Source organism: Bombina bombina, chromosome 8, assembly GCF_027579735.1.
Source record: "Bombina bombina isolate aBomBom1 chromosome 8, aBomBom1.pri, whole genome shotgun sequence".
NCBI lineage: Eukaryota > Metazoa > Chordata > Amphibia > Anura > Bombinatoridae > Bombina > Bombina bombina.
The window spans coordinates 17718238-17732192 of NC_069506.1; the positions used below are offsets into that span (position 1 = coordinate 17718238).

General features: G+C 34.1%; 1 protein-coding gene across 1 annotated transcript; it reads right to left on the reverse strand.

Annotated features, from left to right (window-relative positions):
- Positions 1 to 123: 123 nt before the first annotated feature.
- On the reverse strand, positions 124 to 13814 carry LOC128638760 (IgGFc-binding protein-like). The gene is made up of 5 exons (XM_053690896.1): positions 13760 to 13814; positions 13379 to 13414; positions 11409 to 12635; positions 1190 to 1228; positions 124 to 170 (listed from the first exon to the last, which is right to left on the reverse strand). Exons 1-5 carry the CDS (start codon positions 13812 to 13814, stop codon positions 124 to 126), a joined length of 1404 nt encoding a protein of 467 aa, XP_053546871.1.
- Between the last annotated feature and the right edge of the window lie 141 nt (positions 13815 to 13955).

Genomic DNA, 13955 nt, shown 5'->3' on the forward strand with positions numbered 1-13955 from the left:
ATCAACTTTTTAAATATTTCTAAATTAAAAGGCATTCTAATTACAGACATTTAAAACATGGTCCATAGCTGGAGTCAAACAATGATTTGCTGTAGATAACAGAGGATATCAGATACAAAATCCTCACTCACTTCCAATCTTCTCTCCTGGTGCTGTTGGCTTCTTAGGTTCTGTAAATAATTGTAAAGAAGCAAAAGTGTTAATATTTCTATTAATAAATATCCACATATTCATTCAAAACAGATGAAGATCAGTATTATACATTGGGTGAAATTCACAACATTTAAGCAAGATCTCTGTGTGCACTATAAAGGGACATTAAACAGTAAATAAAGAAAAGATTAATCTGACAATAACATGCAGATGTATTTCTAAAGCTTCATTAGTTTAAATATTGATGAAATAAGTGTAAAGTTTTAGTGTCTATAAAATAAGGGGAGTTGTCATGTTGTAACTTAGGTTACCTTCTCTGCTGTGGCCAATTAGAGACAGTTATAAATAGGTCACTAGAGTGTGTAGCCAATGGCTGTGTGGAATATAAAAGTGTTCTGCACTTCCATTTCTAACAGGAAAAGCTCACAATTTCAGAATGAAATTAAAGTAAAGGGGGCAAAACAAATAATTAAAGTATATTGCAGATTTCTTATATATATATGCAATTTATCATTTTATATTAACATCTCAAAGTTTTTAATGTCCCTTTAAATATTTACTGTAATTTTCATTGCCATGTGGTCTTATTAAGTTATCACTGCATAGTAATTAGTGAAATGTTTGTCTAAAATATCATGTCATTTGTACTTTGCAAATATAACAAGTTCTGCAAGGCTAGTGGGATGAGTCAAAATTGTTAACTCGCACACCCATCTTAAAACTCTTGACACTTAAACCTTATCTTTTAGTTTCCCATAAAATAATTCTCTAACTTATCTACAACTAGATTTAGGTTTAACATAAGAAGCATTTTTTTACACCAAATAATAAAATAAAAAAGAGTACCTACATGATGCAACATTTTTTTTAAATAATTGAACATAAACAAACATTTACAAATACATGTATGAAGATCATGATCAGTGATGTACAATTATCTGTCAGGCGTTGCCGTTATGTCTAATTACAGACATTTAACATAATGCCCCTGTTAAGATGAAGTTAAACATTGATTTGATATACAAAACCCACTCACTTTCAATCTTCTCTCCTGGGGCTTTTGGCTTCTCAGGTTCTGTAATAAATTTTAAAGTAGCAAAAGTGTTAATTAATATTCAATAAATAAATATCCATATATTCATTCCCAAAAGATGAACATCAGTGATTTACGAGTGAAATTAAAAAAATCTAAGCAAGACCACTGTGTGCGCTTGAAACGTCCATTGTCATGTGGTCTCATTAAGTTAACAGATCATATTTATTAACTAAGGCCTAGATTACGAATGGAGGGCAATATTGCGCTATCACAAGCTCGCAGGAGAATTAACCAACCCCTTGTAATGGCAGGTTATTTAAATTTGTCCCTTTAAGGGGGGCACGTTATTATAGAGCTCCTTGCGTGATCTAGCCCTAAATGTTTGATGTGGATATCAGAGAATATCAGATGCAAAACACGCACTCACTTTCAAAACAATTGTAAAGAACCAAAAATTTTAAGTTTAAATAAATAAATATCCACATACTCATTCCCAAAATATGAACATCAATGAAGTTCATAAAAACTTAATACATCCAATGTCATGTTATCACAGCATTCATTTATGTTATTCGTGTTGTCACTGGGAATGTCTGTCTAAAATATCATGCATTTTGTACTTCTGTGCCAAATAAACCAAGGTCAGCAAGGGATCAGTCAATATTGTCAACTCATACAGCCATCTTGAAATCTTGACATTGGTACCTTATTTATTAGTTTATAGAGATGTGCATTCATTCCAATAATCAGATTTTCATTTGCATTTTAACAAAACAAATATCTGAATAAATGCACAAACAATTTTAACCCCTTAATGACCACAGCACTTTTCCATTTTCTGTCCGTTTGGGTCCAAGGCTATTTTTACATTTTTGCGGTGTTTGTGTTTAGCTGTAATTTTCTTCTTACTCATTTACTGTACCCACACATATTATATACCGTTTTTCTCGCCATTAAATTAACTTTCTAAAAATACCATTATTTTCATCATATCTTATAATTTACTATAAAAAAAATTATAAAATATGAGGAAAAAATGGAAAAAAACACACTTTTTTAACTTTGACCCCCAAAATCTGTTACACATCTACAACCACCAAAAAACACCCATGCTAAATAGTTTCTAAATTTTGTCCTGAGTTTAGAAATACCCAATGTTTACATGTTCTTTGCTTTTTTTGCAAGTTATAGGGCCATAAATACAAGTAGCATTTTGCTATTTCCAAACTACTTTTTTCAAAAATAGCGCTAGTTACATTAGAACACTAATATCTTTCAGGAATCTCTGAATATCCATTGACATGTATATATTTTTTTTTAGAAGACATCCCAAAGTATTGATCTAGGCCAATTTTGGTATATTTCATGCCACCATTTCACCGTCAAATGCGATCAAATACAAGAAATCGTTCACTTTTTCACAAATTTTTTCACAAACTTTCGGTTTCTCACTGAAATTATTTACAAACAGCTTGTGCAATTATGGCACAAATGGTTGTAAATGCTTCTCTGGGATCCCCTTTGTTCAGAAATAGCAGACATATATGGCTTTGGCATTGCTTTTTGGTAATTAGAAGGCCGCTAAATGCCGCTGCGCACCACACGTGTATTATGCCCAGCAGTGCAGGGGTTAATTAGGGAGCTTGTAGGGAGCTTGTATGGTTAATTTTAGCTTTAGTGTAGTGTAGTAGACAACCCAAAGTATTGATCTAGGCCCATTTTGGTATATTTCATGCCACTATTTCACCGCCAAATGCGATCAAATAAAAATAAAAACGTTAAATTTTTCACAATTTTAGGTTTCTCACTGAAATTATTTACAAGCAGCTTGTGCAATTATGGCACAAATGGTTCTAAATGCTTCTCTGGGATCCCCTTTGTTCAGAAATAGCAGATATATATGATTTTGGCGTTGCTTTCTGGTAATTAGAAGGCCGCAAAATGCTGCTGCGCATCACACGTGTATTATGGCTAGCAGTGAAGGGGTTAATTAGGAAGTTTGTAGGGAGCTTGCAGGGTTAATTTTAGCTTTAGTGTAGAGATCAGCCTCCCACCTGACACATCAGACCCCCTGATCCCTCCCAAACAGCTCCCTTCCCTCCCCCACCCCACAATTGTCCCCGCCATCTTAAGTACTGGCAGAAAGTCTGCCAGTACTAAAATAAAAGCTTTTTGGGGGGTTTAGGTTTTAAAAAAAAAAAAAAAAAAAAAATTCTTCTGCTGTGTAGGACCCCCCTTAGCCTCCAACCTCCCTGATCCCCCCCAAAACAGCTCTGTAACCTTCCCCATCTGCCTTATTGGGGGCCATCTTGGGTACTGGCAGCTGTCTGCCAGTACCCAGCTTGCACAAAAAAGGGCTTTTTTTTCTTAGTTTTTTTTTTTTCTGTAGTGTAGCTTCCCCAAACCCCCCCCCCCCCACCACCACCACAAACCCCCACCACCTCATTGATCGTTTATCGTTTTTGTTTTTTTACTTTTTTCACCGATTTATTTTAAACCTTTTTCTGTAGTGTAGCGGTTCCCAACCGCTCCCCCCGCCCTCCCGTGCATGCGTGCACGTCCGTGCGCACCCCCGGGCATCCCCACCCACGATCCCGCCCCCCTCCACATCTCCAGGGCCATCGATGGCCGCCACCCGCCTCCCGGTACTGCTCCCACCCACCAACGAAGGAAGCCACCGATCTCCGGTGCAGAGAGGGCCACAGAGTGGCTCTCTCTGCATCGGATGGCTTCAAAAGGTTATTGCAGGATGCCTCCATATCGAGGCATCACTGCAATAACCGGAAAGCAGCTGGAAGCGAGCAGGATCGCTTCCAGCTGCTTTCCACACCGAGGACGTGCAGGGTACGTTCTCAGGCGTTAACTGCCTTTTTTTTGAGGACGTACCCTGCACGTCCTCGGTCGTTAAGGGGTTAAAGAGAACAAAAAATTACTGATAAAAAATCGTCAGTATTCATTCATTTCCTTTATTTCTTTAAGGGGTTAATAGTTACTTTAATAGGCTCTGGAGACTGCGCTATTCCAATCTTCTTCTTGCAAGAGCCGGTCAAGCTAGCAGGAGGCTTAATGCACTCAGCCCCCAGGATCTGCACTAAAGTTAAGGCCGGTCCTGGGAACCAAGAGAGTTAAGCCGCAGTTATTGTGGCCATAGTTCTGGCAAGAATAGGATCGGGTTAACCTTAAGGTATTTTAGCTACAGGTGAACTTTTTACCTGTGGCTTTGAAACATTTAAATTTGTTTTAATGAAAACGAATATAAAGGTTCAACTAAATTTAGTATTCGTTTAGTTTTAAACAAAACAAATAACAAATAGTGCAGACACCAAATATTCAGGGAAAGAAATTTTTGTAAATATTCTAAACAAAAATTTCTTGGCTGCACATTTCTATTAGTTTCCCAAAAAAAAAATCACAAATTTTTCTACACCTAGAAATAGAAATATTAATATAGTAGGTTCTTAGTTTTCTTTATTTAAGCCAACTAGCAAAATGAAAAAGGGCCTAGATCTGATTTCTAAGAATGTTTTTTTATCACATTTTTTATTTTAAATATATAATTTTATTATGAAAAAAATAATAATATTATTCCTCTTTTCATTTTATGTCAAGCCATAACTTTTTAGATTTACTGTAATGTTCATATTTAGTTAAAGGGACATTCAAGACCAGAATTGTTGTTGTTTTAAAAGATAGATAATCCCTTAATTATCAATTCCCCAGTTTTGCATAGCCAACACAGTTATAATTATACACATTTTACCTCTGTAATTACCTTGTATCTAAGCCTCAGCAGACTTCCCCATTATTTCAGTTTCTTGACAGATTTGCATTTTAGCCAATCAGAGCTGTCTCCATGGTAAATTCACGTGTTTGAGCTCAATGTTATCTATATGAAACACGTAAACTAATGCCCTCTAGTGGTGAAAACTATTAAAATGCATTTAGATTAGAGGCGGCCATCAAGGTTTAAGAAATTAGCATATGAACCACTTAGGTTTAGCTTTCAACTAAGAATACCAACTGAACAAAGCAAAATTGAAAATAAAAGTAAATTGGAAAGGTTTTTAAAATGACATGCCCTATTTGAAACATGAAAGATTTTTTTGGACTTGACTGTCCCTTTAAATTTGCATGTCATATATACATAAGGTAAAACTATGCACTTGTGCAATGATAAATATGGATAACATATGCAGAATTCAGACAGTGAAACCTACAGAATTACTTTACATAAAAGATATGTGTGATGCGTGTGTATAAATATATATATACACACAAAACTAGAGGGACAGATTTTGTTTACATTTAATTTTTAGTATGAATTACTAATATATAAGATTTTCCGAAATGTATGGCAGTGTTGGTTTCATATTATATGTACTGTAAATGAATAGGAGAAACACTTGCTTTTTAGAGAAGACATTTACATTTTTACTTATAAATAATTTTAGTCAAATAACATCTATTTGATATACTCCTAGGACACAGAGCATATATTCACTTGTTATCTTTTACCCAGAAGCTGTTGGCTCTTTAGGTTCTATAAACAATGCTATATACATGTTTAATTCATGTTACGTTACCTAGTATGTATATATACAACAACAAATATCCCGATCAATGAAGTACAATTGTCTGATACTTTCAACTTGTATTGTACTATGTGCTGTTACTAAGAGTCTGGTTTTACAAAAGCCCACAACTCTCACAAGGTGAGAGTTAATAATCTATCAGCACTACGAGATTTCTATCTTCTAAAGAGGAAAATGTCACTGTATCTTACTTATGGATTTTTCCCAATCAATTATTTTTATTTTTTTCCTTTATAAATATTACACAAATAATCAGATGCAACTATAACTTACTTTTAATCCCTGTACTTGGTGCTCCAGGTCCTATTTAAAAAAAAATATATATATATAACATTATATCAATGCAACACTTACACACACACACATATATATATATATATATATATATATATATATAACATAGATAAGAGGCGGTACTCACTGGTCTTTCCAAAGTGTACTTTAATATAACAAAGTGACGTTTCGGGGTCACTTTGTTATATTAAAGTACACTTTGGAAAGACCAGTGAGTACCGCCTCTTATCTATTATATTCAACCGTTGGTACCCTGACATTTGCTGTTGTGGTGAGAGTGCTCTTTTTTGAATTATATATATATATATATATATATATATATACACACACACACACATTTTGAAAACCTACAAGTAAGATTGAACTAAAGCTGGACGCACACACACATATATATATAAATATATATATATATATATAGAGAGAGAGAGAGAGAGAGAGAGAGAGAGAGATTATTACCCCTGATAGAAGGGGCCACAGATCCGTAGCTAACGCTTGGAGAGTGTTGTAGGTTTCATAATTTAAGCATCGTATTACACTTTCTAAACTGAAATTAGTTCATCCGAATCATGGATTTAATTATGGCTTGTTAATCTGGAATCAAACATTATTTGATGCGTATATGAGAGGATATGCGATACAAAACACGCACTCACTTTCTATCTTCTCGCCTGGGGCTGTTGGCGCCTCAGGTTCTGTAAACAATTGTAAAGAAGCAAAAATCTAAATTTTCCCATTCCCTAAATGAAGCATGGTGATGTATATTTGGTGAAATTCTAGATCTAAGCGACTGTTGTTTTGTAAGATATAGATTTGCCTAAAATATCCATTTCTTAAAAACCTTGGGAAAAAAACATCCATTGTCATCGTGTTCCCCTTAAGTTATCACTGCATATTCATTATGGGTGTGTTTGAATAAAGTTTAATCTATGTCGCACTTTTTTAGTAAAATATAGCAAGTTTAGCAAGTCTAGTGTGATCATTCAAAAATGTCAACTGATAGAGCCATGATGACAATTATAACACCTCTATCTATAAGTTTCCATAATATAACTAGAACATAGTGTAATAAGAGCAGGATTTGTTTTATATAATGACTAATAAAATAAATAAAATAGTAGATTATGACGCATAGGGGCCAATTTACTAATGTCCGCCGCACATCGATAAATGCAGCAGCAGGGGGTGTCAATCAACCTGATCATATCAGATCGGGCTGATTTCTGTCTGTCGCCTCAGAGGTGGTGGACGAGTTAAGGAGCAGCGGTCTTAAGACCACTGCTTCTTAACTCCTGTTTCAGGCGAACCTGAAGGCTCGCATGAAAAGAGATGCGATGAGAAACAAAATCCTCACTCACTTCCAATCTTCTCTCCTGGTGCTGTTGGCTTCTTAGGTTCTGTAAATAATTGTAAAGAAGCAAAAGTGTTAATATTTCTATTAATAAATATCCACATATTCATTCAAAAAAGATGAAGATCAGTATTATACATTGGGTGAAATTCACAACATTTAAGCAAAATCTCTGTGTGCACTATAAAGGGACATTAAACTAAATAAAGAAAAGATTAGTCTGAGAATAACATGCAGATGTAGTTTTAAAGCTTCATTAGTTTAAATATTGACGAAATAAGTGTAAAGTTTTAGTGTCTATAAAGCAATGGGAGCTGCCGTGTTGTAACTTAGGTTACCTTCTCTGCTGTGGCCAATTAGAGACAGTTATAAATAGGTCACTAGAGTGTGTAGCCAATGGCTGTGTGGAATATAAAAGTGTTCTGCACTTCCATTTCTAACAGGAACTGAAAAGCTCACAATTTCAGAATGGAATTAAAGGAAAGGGGGGCAAAACAAATAATTAAAGTATATGGCAGATTTTTTTATATATATATACGATTTATCATTTTATATTAACATCTCAGAGTTTTTAATGTCCCTTTAAATATTCACTGTAATGTTCATTGCCATGTGGTCTTATTAAGTTATCACTGCATAGTAATTAGTGAAAAGTTTGTCTAAAATATCATGTAATTTGTACTTTGCAAAAAAAACAAGTTCCGCAAGGTTAGTGGGATGAGTCAAAATTGTTAACTCGCACACCAATCTTAAAACTCATGACACTTAAACCTTATCTTTTAGTTTCCCATCAAATAATTCTCTAACTTATCTACAACTAGATTTAGGTTTAACATAAGAAGCATTTTTTACACCAAATTATAAAATAAAAAAGAGTACCTACATGATGCAACGTTTTTTTTAAATAATTGAACATAAACAAATATTTACAAATACATGTATGAAGATCATGATCAGTGCTGTACAATTATCTGTCAGGCGTTGCCGTTATGTCTAATTACAGACATTTAAAATAATGCCCCTGTTAAGCTGAAGTTAAACATTGATTTGATATACAAAACCCACTCACTTTCAATCTTCTCGCCTGGCGCTGTTGGCTTCTCAGGTTCTGTAATAATTTTTAAGGTAGCAAAAGTGTTAATTAATTTTCAATAAATAAATATCCACATATTCATTCCCAAAAGATGAACATCAGTGATTTACGAGTGAAATTCAAAAAATCTAAGCAAGACCACTGTGTGCGCTTGAAACGTCCATTGTCATGTGGTCTCATTAAGTTAACAGATTATATTTATTAACTAAGGCCTAGATTACGAATGGAGGGCAATATTGCGCTATCACAAGCTTGCGGGAGCAATAACCAGCCCCTTGTAATGCAAAACATATACTCACTTTCAAAACAATTGTAAAGAACCAAAAGTGTTGTGTTTAAATAAATAAATATCCACATACACATTCCCAAAATATGAACATCAATGAAGTTCATAAAAAATTAAAACGTCCAATGTCATGTTATCACAGCATTCAATTATGTTATTCGTGTTATCACTGGGAATATCTGTCTAAAATATCATGCATTTTGTACTTTTTTGCCAAATAAACCAAGTTCAGCAAGGGATCAGTCAATATTGTCAACTCATACAGCCATCTTGAAATCTTGACATTGGTACCTTATTTATTAGTTTATAGAGATGTGCATACATTCCAATAATCAGATTTTCATTGGCATTTTAACAAAACAAATATCTGAATAAATGCACAAAGAAATTTAAAGAAAACAAAAAATTACTCATGAAAATCGTCAGTATTCATTCATTTCCTTTATTTCTTTAAGGGGTTAATAGTTACTTTAACAGGCTCTGGAGACCGCGCTATTCTAATCTTCTTCTTGCAAGAGCCGGTCAAGCTAGCAGGAGGCTTAATGCGCTCAGCTCCCAGGACCTGCACTATAGTTAAGGCCGGTCCTGGGAACCAAGAGAGTTAAGCCGCAGTTATCGTGGCTATAGTTCTGGCAAGAAGAGGATCGGGTTAACCTTAAGGTATTTTAGCTACAGGTGAACTTTTTACCTGTGGCTTTGAAACATTTAAATTTGTTTTAATGAAAACGAATATAAAGGTTTAACTAAATTTAGTATTCATTTAGTTTTAAACAAAACAAATAACAAATAGTGCAGACACCAAATTTTCAGGGAAAGAAATTTTTGTAAATATTCTAAACGAAAATTTCTTGGCTGCACATTTCTATTAGTTTCCCAAAAGCAATTCACAAATTTTTCTACACCTAGAAATAGAAATATTAATATAGTAGGTTTTTAGTTTTCTTTATTTAAGCCAACTAGCAAAATGAAAAAGGGCCTAGATTTTATTTCTAAGAATGTTTTTTATCACATTTTTTATTTTAAATATATAATTTTATTATGAAAAAAATAATAATATTATTCCTCTTTTCATTTTATGTCAAGCCATAACTTTTTAGATTTACTGTAATGTTCATATTTAGTTAAAGGGACAGTCAAGACCAGAATTGTTGTTGTTTTAAAAGCTAGATAATCCCTTAATTACCAATTCCCCAGTTTTGCATAGCCAACACAGTTATAATTATACACATTTTACCTCTGTAATTACCTTGTATCTAAGCCTCAGCAGACTGCCCCATTATTTCAGTTTTTTTGACAGATTTGCATTTTAGCCAATCAGAGCTTTCTCCATGGTAAATTCACGTGCTTGAGCTCAATGTTATCTATATGAAACACGTAAACTAATGCCCTCTAGTGGTGAAAACTATCAAAATGCATTTAGATTAGAGGCGGCCTTCAAGGTTTAAGAAATTAGCATATGAACCTCCTAGGTTTAGCTTTCAACTAAGAATACCAAATGAACAAAGCAAAATTGATGATAAAAGTAAAATGGAAAGTTCTTTAAAATTACATGCCCTATTTGAAACATGAAAGTTTTTTTTGGACTTGACTGTCCCTTTAAATTTGCTTTTCATATATACATAAGGTAAAACTATGCACTTGTGCAATGATAAATATGGATAGCAGATGCAGAATTCAGACAGTGAAACCTACAGAATTACTTTGCATAAAAGATATGTGTGATGTGTGTGTATAAATATATATATATACACACAAAACTAGAGGGACAGATTTTGTTTACATTTAATTTTTAGTATGAATTACTAATATATAAGATTTTCCGAAATGTATGGCAGTGTTGGTTTCATATTATATGTACTGTAAATGAATAGGAGAAACACTTGCTTTTTAGAGAAGACATTTACATTTTTACTTATAAATAATTGTGGTCAAATAACATCTATTTGTTATACTCCTAGGACACAGAGCATATATTCACTTGTTATCTTTTCCCCAGAAGCTGTTGGCTCTTTAGGTTCTATAAACAATGCTATATACATGTTTAATTCATGTTACGTTACCTAGTATGTATATATACAACAACAAAAATCCAGATCAATGAAGTACAATTGTCTGATACTTTCAACTTGTATTGTACTATGTGCTCTTACTAAGAGTCTGGTTTTACAAAAGCCCACAACTCTCACAAGGTGAGAGTTAATAATCCATCAGCACTACGAGATCTCTATCTTCTAGAGAGGTAATTTTCACTGTATCTTACTTATGGATTTTTCCCAATCAATAATTTTTTATTTTTTTCCTTTATAAATATTATACAAATAATCATATGCAACTAGAACTTACTTTTAATCCCTGTACTTGGTGCTCCAGGCCCTATTTAAAAAAAAAAAAAATATATATATATATATAACATTATATCAATGCAACACTTACACACACACACACATTTATATATACATACATACACTCACACATTTTGAAAAACCTATAAATAAGATTGAACTAAAGCTGGACACACACACATATATAAATATATATATATATATATATATATATATAGAGAGAGAGAGAGAGAGAGAGAGAGAGAGAGAGAGAGAGATTATTACCCCTGATAGAAGGAGCCACAGATCCGTAGCTAACGCTTGGAGAGTACCCAATGCTCAGGAGACCAAAAGGTACCGTAGGATGTTCCACTGTGTGATAACTGAAGCCACTTCCATAGTTATATTCTCCCCACGAATACTTTGATCCAGGGAATTCTTTCCATTTAACACCTTCTGGTAACTTCCCATCAACAGTGATTCCTGGTTTATCTGAGGTCTTGATTACAAAAACAGCCAGATTGGTTTCAAACTTGTCTTGTCCAATGAGCTCATAAGCAATAGCAAATCTTTCAGTAGCTGGAACATTGGTAAGGAAAGGGTCAAATGGTTTAGTGTTGAATGTCCCGCCAGTACCAAAAAATAAGACCTGTAGTTTACTGTCAGCATTGATATTTAATGGCGATGATGCTGTAACTTCTAATTGTAGAACCTCTCCAGCTAATAGTTCTTTTATTTTTTCTTCTGATCCTGATTGATAATTTATTTCTGTATCTTTAGCAGGAATAATAAACACAATATCAGACTTGGGCTGGAAGGACATGCCTGGGACAAAGAATGAGTATCCCCAGCTGGGCACAGGTAACAGCTGTTCATACACATGGCCACAATCTCCATTTTTCTGACTACATGTGTGCCCACTGATGACTGCCACAGGATGATCAGCAACTACCTTAGTGCCAGAGAGATCATCAGTACTCTGAATCTGGACAGCCTGGAAAGGTTCAAGGGTGAGTGTGAGCTTGCTGTCCTTTGGATAATTCTTTCCTTGGAAACTCACAGCTCCTTTTAGGTCAATGTTAACAACTGTGGGATTTTCATGATTAATCACAGAGAACTCTGGGTAAGCTCCATCTGCCCCCCATGGAGGGGTAATTATATAATACTCAACTCCCCACAGATGCACTGGGTAAAGCAAAGCTGTGTCACTACTGCCGTATTTATAGCTGCGAGAAACAATGGTAACCTCAACATCAGATTTAATCACTAGAGAACTTGGTGATGTGTCTGATCCGCTCATCTCTACATTTGTTGTGATAGGAATAGACACCGTTTCTCCCTCTCCAACCTTCACATCCTTCCTAAAGTCAGATTTGTTAATTGTGACAGAAACAGAGGTGGACGGTTTAGTGCCGGTAACCAGAAGCTCCAGTTGTGGAGTCTCTTTAGGGTCATGATTCTGCATAAACACAGTAACAAACTCTTTGCCCAGTGTCGTCAAATCTTCATAGCCTGTAAAGTTATAGAAAAAGGAAGAGATTTCCAACATCAGTTTATTATAAAAATAAAACCTGAAATTACCATTTAATTTAAATTAAAGGGACAGTCAACCATTGAATTGTTATTGTTTTAAAAGATAGATAATCCCTTTATTACTCATTCCCCAGTTTTGCATAACCAACACAGTTATATTAATGTACTTTTAACCTCTAGGAACCTTCTTCCAGCCCCCTGATCACATGACTGTGACTGTTAATCATCTATTGTCTTAAATTTAGCATTGTATTGTGCTAGATCTTAAATAACTCTCTGTGCCTGAACACAGTGTTATCTATATGGCCCACGTGTACTTTCTGTCTCTTTGTGTTGAAAAGAGATTTAAAAAGCCTGTGATAAGAGGCAGCCCTCAAAGGCTTAGAAATTAGCATATGAGCCTACCTATGTTTAGTTTAAACTAAGAATACCAAGAGAAAAAAGCAAATTTGATGATAAAAGTAAATTGGAAAGTCAATTAAAATGAAAAGTCCTATCTGAATAATGAAAGTTTAATTTATACTTGACTGTCCCTTTAAAAACATTAATACCAATATGTGAACTTAAAATAAATTAATCTTATGGAGTGTTTTTTTGCAATATTTCCCAATAGTGTTAAAATACTACTTCTCTATTCACCTTATTAATTACTTAATATATTTATTTATATAATTAAGATAAGTGATAAAAACAAATAAATAAAAACTGTTTTTGAGACTCACCGCCTGGTTTCTCAGGTACTTTAGTTGAAGGGAATTCTGTTATGGAAACAAGAAACAATAAAGATAATAGATTTTAGCAATATTTTATTTTACATTGAGGACAATATTATTTGAATTAAATTCATTTTAGTAATAGTTTTTCTAACAGGACTTCTTTTTCTTATGCTCCATTTCATAACAAGACTCACACAATGTCCTTCTTTTACTCTCACTGTAGTTGTACACTTATGTTGTAGGTTTCATAATTTAAGCACCGTATTACACTTTCTAAACTTAAATTAGTTCATCCGAATCATGGATTTAATTATGGCTTGTTAATCTGGAATCAAACATTATTTGATGCGTATATGAGAGGATATGCGATACAAAACACGCACTCACTTTCAATCTTCTCGCCTGGGGCTGTTGGGGCCTCAGGTTCTGTAAATTTTCCCATTCCCTAAATGAAGCTTGGGGATGTATATTTGGTGAAATTCTAGATCTAAGCGACTGCTGTTTTGTAAGATAGAGATTTGCCTAAAATATCCTTTTCTTAAAAACCTTGGGAAAAAAACGTCCATTGTCATCGTGTTCCCCT

Excerpts from the sequence above, each read along its gene's own strand:
- LOC128638760 (XM_053690896.1), bottom strand. The coding sequence starts at position 13,814 with ATGGGAAAATTTACAGAACCTGAGGCCCCAACAGCCCCAGGCGAGAAG. Across the intron at positions 13,415-13,759 it reads CCCAGGCGAGAAGATTGAAA|AATTCCCTTCAACTAAAGTA; the intron begins GTGAGTGCGTGT and ends TTTCCATAACAG. Across the intron at positions 12,636-13,378 it reads AGTACCTGAGAAACCAGGCG|GCTATGAAGATTTGACGACA; the intron begins GTGAGTCTCAAA and ends ATAACTTTACAG.